The sequence below is a fragment of the Pollicipes pollicipes genome, unplaced genomic scaffold, assembly GCF_011947565.3.
Source record: "Pollicipes pollicipes isolate AB1234 unplaced genomic scaffold, Ppol_2.1 Scaffold_6686;HRSCAF=7923_pilon_pilon_pilon, whole genome shotgun sequence".
Lineage (NCBI taxonomy): Eukaryota > Metazoa > Arthropoda > Thecostraca > Pollicipedomorpha > Pollicipedidae > Pollicipes > Pollicipes pollicipes.
The window spans coordinates 7,626,014-7,633,754 of record NW_023596921.1 but is presented as its reverse complement, the minus strand read 5'-3'; the positions used below and the strand labels follow the sequence as shown (position 1 = coordinate 7,633,754).

General features: G+C 50.6%; 1 protein-coding gene across 1 annotated transcript; it reads right to left on the bottom strand.

Moving 5' to 3' along the window:
• Positions 1-476: 476 nt before the first annotated feature.
• LOC119108648 (ras-related and estrogen-regulated growth inhibitor) lies at positions 477-7,376 on the bottom strand (the record flags this gene model as incomplete). The annotated part of the gene is given in 3 exon segments (XM_037232265.1): positions 477-2,066; positions 4,372-4,594; positions 7,243-7,376. Coding segments are annotated over 3 exon segments (578 nt in total), but the record flags the coding sequence as incomplete, so codon positions are not given.
• Positions 7,377-7,741: the final 365 nt, after the last annotated feature.

Here is a 7,741-nt window from a genome sequence, read left to right as displayed (position 1 = left end):
GTACGAACTGGGACGTCACAAAGAGTGAATATCAAGCTTAACCCAATATAGCGATGTCTCATTCGTATGGGAGATTGCGTGATGGGTCTTCACGTTTGTCCTCTGCATTCCAGCGGTACCCGCGCCGCCAGCTGACGGCACCTGCATCGGCGCGGAGTGAGCGCGTGCCTGTCTGGCCCAGACACCCGCTGTGGCGCTGAACAATGACGGTCACCTGGCGCCCCCTGCCGGCTCCTGATGGCGGCTCCTGTGTAGTGTTCGCTGGGGCGGCCGTTCATATGATGAGCCAGATGTCAGGGTCGACCTCGGCAGAGGCCGACCAAAGCGGGGGGAGAGGGGGGGGGGGGTGGAGGGAGGAACTGCTGTGCGCCGTACCTCTGGAACGGCGAGGGTTGCGGAGAGCCCGTTCAGATCCTATACTGGATCTCCTGTGCGATGAGAATCATGAAAGAGAGACAAACACCAATCACTGTTGGTTTACAGAACAGTGTCTCTGTGGCATTTATTAAGTTCCACACTTATTCTCCTTTTATGTCACGGGATGCTTTATTTTCAGCACGGATAGACATGGCACTTTCATACGAGGCCCAACGTGGCATTTGATGATCTACGATAAAAAATGTACCGCGTGAAAAGTCGGCTGCGATTTTTTTATGAACGGCGTAATTTTTCCAAAAGCAATATCGACATCCTTCATCGGTCAGTAAACGCAAGTAACCCCAAATCACATGAGCATAGTCTAAGAATGGATGTGAAAGTCTCCACTACCTAGATTGCAACTTCGTCATGCAGATCAGCGCAAAACACGTTCACAGTACAGAATTAAACACAACCGCAACAACGCTACCAAAGAAATGCCACCGCTCATTGCGCTTAACATTGCCCACACCTTTCAACATCTGCCAACGGACAGCAGCTGTGATGTAAAGCAGCGGGTGGTCGGGGGCTATCCTCCCCCCCCCCTCACCTCAACAGGCTTTGACTGTCTCTGGACTACATTCCAACCGACTTCGACAGTCTGGACTGCACTGCTGAATGCCGTGCCTGTCCAATCAGAGTAGCGCAGAGCCTTTCAAACGTCGCCTCCTTCACTGAATTCATCCCGTCGCCGGTCGGCTCGCCACCGCTAGGGTCTTAATTGCCACCGGTCACTCCACGGTGTTTTTTACAACCGAAGTTGAGCCTGTTACTGTTCCGAGCAAAATGTGACATCTTCAGCCATTGAGAAAAACGCTGCCTAAAGCAATTGCCTGCCTAAGTATTCCGCTATCAGCTCCACTACACGCTGCTTCTCAAACCTCAAGGGTAAGCAATGTTTACCAACAGAGAAGAAATAAAACCTATACGTCCCTAAACTCGGCAGTCGGCATCATCAATAATGCATAACAAAAGCCATTACCAGTAAAGAAAGAACCATACCAACTCTCAGACAATGCACAGTATGATACCCCTATTCGAGCCACTCACTCCTCCGGTCTATAGGCTCTACGCTGACTGATATCCTTCGTTGATGTCATGCTACCCTATTTTCACAAGCAACCACTTTTCTCAGTTTTGTGGCGCAGCGTCGACCTTACGGTTCTTGTGCGTCAGCTCTAGCCCAGCCATCGGACAGCAATATTATTCCTCGCACAGCGGTCCTATTCATTCGGCAGCGGCCCTTATTTTGGGACATTGACCACAGCCAATGGGCGGCGGCCCTATTCCCCGAATGGGGACCGTAGTACTTAGTAGAAGTACCGCCAGCGGCCCTAGTCCTCAGCCAACGGCCCCAGTCATTAGGCAGTGACCAAGGCCCACGAAGTACTCCGCAAAAAGCGGCCCCCATCCTCGGACACAGCGGCCCTAGTCCTTGGGCAGTGCACTGTCGCTCTTGCCTCGGGCGTACACGCGCAGTCCGCCGCGGCCGCCCAGCACCCGGTCCAGCAGCGATTGCTTGCTCTTGCGCCGGTGGTTGTTAACCTCGCGACACAGGTCGTTGAAGGCCTCGGCCACCTCCGTGACCTGCTCCGAGGCGGACACCTCCCGGAAGCTGAGGCACTCCATGTCGCGAGCCAGGATCTCCCCTGCGCACAGCAGACGGGGGTTACAGGCGGTGCCGGGCGGGGCACGTCACGGCCGTGGAAGCCCCTGGATAGCTGCAAACTGTTCTGTTTGCTGCGCTTTTCTGTTACGCAACTCCAATGCGCACATGCGTATTGTTAAACGTTGGGAGTATAGCTCCTGCTGCCTTGCCCCCTATCTGAACCTAATTGTCGCTACGCAACCAAAGTCCGTTCGAAGAGGTCGTACTCCTTCCCTGTACAAGTTACGGGTGGGTCAGTGGTAGCATCAATGGCAGAGCACAGAGCTGGATACCCCATGACGTGTGCCGAGCTCTTTCCACGTCGCAGGTACACTTAGGTTTTCACCAGCACAGCCGGACTTCGACGCGACATAGACAGCGTAGTGGTCATGTTGGGATCATTGTGACTTAGCACCTGGGCAATTGTTCGTTATCGAAAGGGAGCTAAGGGGATAGATATCAGTCGCCTGTTACCTTCCACGGGAACGAGTGGAGGAACGATACCTACGTTCGCGACCGTGCCAGATGTGTGGTTTCGAGGCATAAAGGTGCTTGTATGTTTGCATGTTTGGAAATCATATAATTTTAACACGCACCTGGGTGGCCGGCTGGACACCCTTCGCTCGAGTGGGGATAATTTGACCGCTCCCCTAAGATCTCAGGAACTAAGAAAGATGGAGACACTTTTAAAAAGCAAAATGTTGACCTGGGTCATTTCAGGTCAGTGACCTGTTCTGACCTAAACGAAGTCCATGAAAGATCTATAATGTGGTTCTTGTTATCAATAAATTCGAAATGAGCACCAGAAACCACCCTATGCAGCAAGCTCCAGAGTAATAAAACAGCTTGGTTTTGACCTTGGTCTGACCTTTATACCCAACCGTAGGTCAGTGTAATTTGTTTACTCAATTGTTGTGTTGCCTAAGAAAGCATCTCAGAGATATATGGCTTCGTCTAACACTCCGTTGTTGGATCAGATTGAAGGATTTTCTAGAAATTGTCGTCGTTGAAACCATGGCCTGACTTGGGCCTGCCATAAGTCAGCAACCTTACAAAGTGCATCAAAATTTGTAATGCCAGACGATTTGTTATTTAATTGCCTACAGCTATGTAAGATTTGGCGTGGCTACACCGCGCCGTTAGGAAACCTTTCTAAAAAAACCTTTGGGGTCGGGGGTAATTTGACCCCCACCCCATCTGAGCGCGTGTTAATAGAGTTTGGTTCGCTATAACTAGCTATGAGACACACATGAGCTAATGTAACTTAACATAGCAGCTCCCGTTAAATGCCTGCTTGCGGTTCCATCACAAGTTCCACTAACAAACGAAACACACCTAATATTTACACAAATGTTAGCCTACCGACGTTTGGAACATGCTCATACATATCTGAACATAAAGCTAGTAACTCCCATGGGAGACTGAGACTTGTATGGGAGGGACGCAATAGCTGAATGCGTCGCCGTTTCTGTGAAGGGCAGCAAATCTCGGTTTCACCAGGATCAAAGGCGATGATATACTGAGCAAACAGCGTTAATTTTAAGGTGCCTCCAAGATGGCACAGGAGAGTCGCTGCAAGCATAATTAATGAAGATGAACCTTACGTATGCAGCAGCCACAGATTCTAAAATGTCGAGAAGTTTGGTTCAGGATAAAAGAAACTACAAACCGGAAACAGTCGTGATATGGCTTTTCTTTTGGTGTGTAGTTGGTACGGATTTCTCAGCCAGGTCTTTGGGTAATCAAAGATTTTCGTGGAGTGCCCGAATGATCCTGCTCACTGATTCTTCGACGTAACAAGTCCGAACTGACCACCCACATCTAGTCACGCAACAGCTGTTTGTAGTCATGCGGCAGTGTGCAGGTCCGAGTCTTGCACCCATGATTCACTAAAACGGCGTAAGATGTGATTCAAACGCATGACCAAGACAAACAAGCGCCAGCTGGGGCATATATGCCTAACTAAAATGCTCCCAAAATTTCCCTACACAAATCCGTCGTTCACCACGTGCACGCCAACGAATAACAACCATGCCAACACATGGAAGCGTCGAACTTTGTCCGGCAAACTCACTACAAACACAACATACCACAAAGACAACTTATTACAAACACAATATACTTCAAACACAACACACTACAGACACAACACGCTACGCCTTACCCATTGCCGTGGGTATCGCTAAACCCTATCCTGCTGGCTGGGCGCGCGCCTGCGCCCCCCTCCCCTCCCCTCCCCCGCTGCCCGCTTAAGCGCGCGCCTGCCCCGTCCTGCTCGCTTGAGCGCATCGCTATGTTACACACACCTTCCTCGTTGCCGACCTGCCGCAGGTGGATCATGTCGCCCTTGTTGCCGACCAGCACCATGGGGGTAGCGGCGGCGGCCGGACCGCCCTCCCGCCGCCACTGCGCCATGTGTGAGCGCAGCCGCTTGATGTAGCTGAAGCTATCGCGGTCCGTAATGGAGTACACCAGCAGGAAGCCATCCGCCCAGTCCAGCGTCTTGGTCGACGGCATCTCGCCGGCAGTCTGCGGGGAGGGCGACGATGGCTAACGGGCCGTCATGGTGGGTTTAAAGGCAGCGGTGGTGCTGCAGCATTTCGGTGATGATTGGACTCGTCGCATGAGGCGCACTCGAACATAAAGAGTTATGGCTGGGTGCGGTAAAAAAACAAGCTTAATTAAATAAAGCCTGAGTTCGAGTTTTAATCTTAGATCAAAAATAGTAATGGAGGATTTTCGGAAGTTATTTGTCTGTTAACATGCCACATTTTTCCCATTTAGAATTGTTTTTCATACGGACAACCCGGAAAGCTTGACACTTAGCGACGGCTATCATGGTAAGCATGCCTGCATGCCCGCCGTCAAATGACTTACAGCTTGAGGAAGTAAGCACATGCGAGACAAAACCTCTGGGAGACAGCCTTCAGTGATATGAGATGATACAGTGCACCCCACCCTGTTCACTCATCGTGCGAATCACGCCTCAGCTGGCAGCCCCCGACCGTGCGTGTGCGCACAGTAACACATGGTGAGCGGTCGGTGACGCGCGGCCTTTTCCGTGCCTCCGAGGCCAGGAGCTCCTCACGCTGGGTCCATCACGTACATACGTAATGCGTGCTGCCACGTGTTCGGTCACCGACAGATCAAAGACCTGGATACGCGGTCGCCTGGCATCGCGAGCGCGACGAATGTGTCTTGTTCATGAGAAACTAAGAACGCATCGCTAAATATTAAGCTGTTCGAAACGTTTATCGTGAGGTATAAGACCAAGACGTGAACCCGACTAAAGACAGACAATGGACGTTAAACATGGTACGCCAAGAACGTTACGCGAGGGATTTAGGTCGCACGACCGCCATGGTAATTTCCTATATCAAAATGATATCGGAAAACATTCGTACACATGGTGATGTCTTTATCATCCACGAGTGATTCTTACAACCCCTTAGGGTTGAGAGGACAACTAACCGAGTGCTCTGGAAGTTGTCTAAAATCTTTCACAGATTTCAACATATTGCACTAAATGAAAGCCAGACCTTAATGTTTCAATTTTAATTATCAGGAACAAATACCGAGCAGGACAACTCCCTCCCAGGCCGGCTGTTGGTGTTGGTGCTGGAGAGGTGTTTTGTGGCGATTAACTTGGTAACCCGGTTGGCAGTAAATGGGAGACCCGGATAGCTATTCTCTTTGCGTGCTTGATTGGGCTTAGAAAATACAAACCGTTTTTTCCTTCGCATGAACGACGGCCCTGTACAAAGGCACCGTTTGGCTATGCCAAGAAATAGACTTACTCGCCCTTTATGGACAAAGGGCTCTGTCCGTTACTCACCCTTTATGAACACAGGACTCTGTTCGTTATGAGCAGAAGTTGTATTTCCTCAGGCACATATCAATGCGTGGCGCTGAAGGCCTCTTCACTCATAGTTGTCTATAAGTGATTACACGGTTAGAAAATGATTTGGGACTTATTTTGGGTAAAAAGTTTAACGAGAACTCCATGATATGTGAAACGTTCGGGTGAACTAGAGCATCCTACATTTTTCCAGCGGTACAGACAGAAACAAATGATCCCTCTCTGTCCACGGCCAAGACAAAAATGCCATCGGGAAATAGCCGACTATTTGTCCAGGGCGATGCACAGGCAAATGATGGGAAAGAATGACAAACGACAATGCCTCTTCCGGCGGGGAAGCGCATGCCACTTGTTATCTTATTTCAGAGCAACTATGAACGTCCATTAAGATATGACTGAACTCAATGGCGAGCGCGAACACAGCGCAGACAGAAGACCTCATTTACACGCAAATGCGCTAAACGCGACGAAATGACGGTTATTGCCGGGTTGCTGCAGCTAGCTTAGAACACACTTTCTAATGAAAAGGCCCCAGACGTGTGTAATTGGAAGATGTCTGTTCTCAGAATAACATTGTTAAGAAATGCGTCCCAGGGCGGGCTTGTGTCAACCTTAACTAGCTATAAATGTCGTGGCTTCCGCGCCAGGCTCTGCAAAGCTGGTCACGCTTTCGACGGCCTTATATTCGGCATTCACTAAGCTCATCACCGTGCAGTCTTCAACAAGGGATTTACAAGTTTGCTGAAATTTGTTTATGGCATTTGAATGTGGAGCTGATTGACCCGGGATTTTCGGTATCTGCCAGCACCAGTATAGTTATCTCTCTCCTCTTTCGATCAACACGGACAACATGAAACTTAGAAACGACAAAGCATTCCAGCGCTCAAACCGCGTCCACATATCGGCAACCCTCAGGGCACCACGACACCAGATCGGAGTCACCAGACGACGGAAACAACAGACGGTCGTGGCAGGAAAAAGGTGGGTCGGTCTATGATCCGTGTGTGGTTACGAGCGCTCGAGACTGAATCAAATATCCGCTGGTCATAGGGGTAGTTTAAAGAACCATTAAGTGCTTAAGTTTAAGACCAGATACAGCGCTATGGAGTTTCTGGTCACTTGACATTTCACACAGAGTCTATCAACACGCTAATGATCGGGGCAAAGTGCCCTGGCTCTTCACTCCAGTTGTAATAATCGCCCAATGAAGCACTTACTCCAGATTCGGGATTTGAACCGGGGTTCCTCGACACCAGATCGTGCTCATAGCCACAGATGTCCTAGAGCCGCCGTCTACGGCCCAGCGACGTGTCCGTACCTTGGGGCAGGTGTCGAGCAGCTCGAAGAGCACCGGCTCGCCGTCCACCATCAGCTCGTACTTGTAGGGCGGCTGGTCGCCGTGGTGGTCGTACTCGCCGATGTACCGTTTCGTCAGAAAGCGCACCGTCAGGGCTGCAGCAAACGCATCGCTTGGTCATAAGATTTGGCAACTGCGTGATTAAGTTAAGCGGACCTGCCACGGCCATTGGTGCTCGGGTGAGGTTTCTCACACCGCCATGAGCTGCGGCCTGCGGGAGAAGATGGCGCCGGTGAAGCACCACGTCAGAAGACAGCGCTTACGAGAATAAAATCAATGTGACAAATCACTGAAAAGCCTACCAAGCACGATGGAAAATTGCGATGCGACATGCCCTAAGGCTTCCATTATCCCACGCAGGGGGCCACCAGGCTTTTGTTAAACTTCTTCCGTCTCTCTTCGCAGGGGGCCACCAGGCCTTTGTTAAACAGCTTCCGTTATTCCACGCAGGAGACGACCG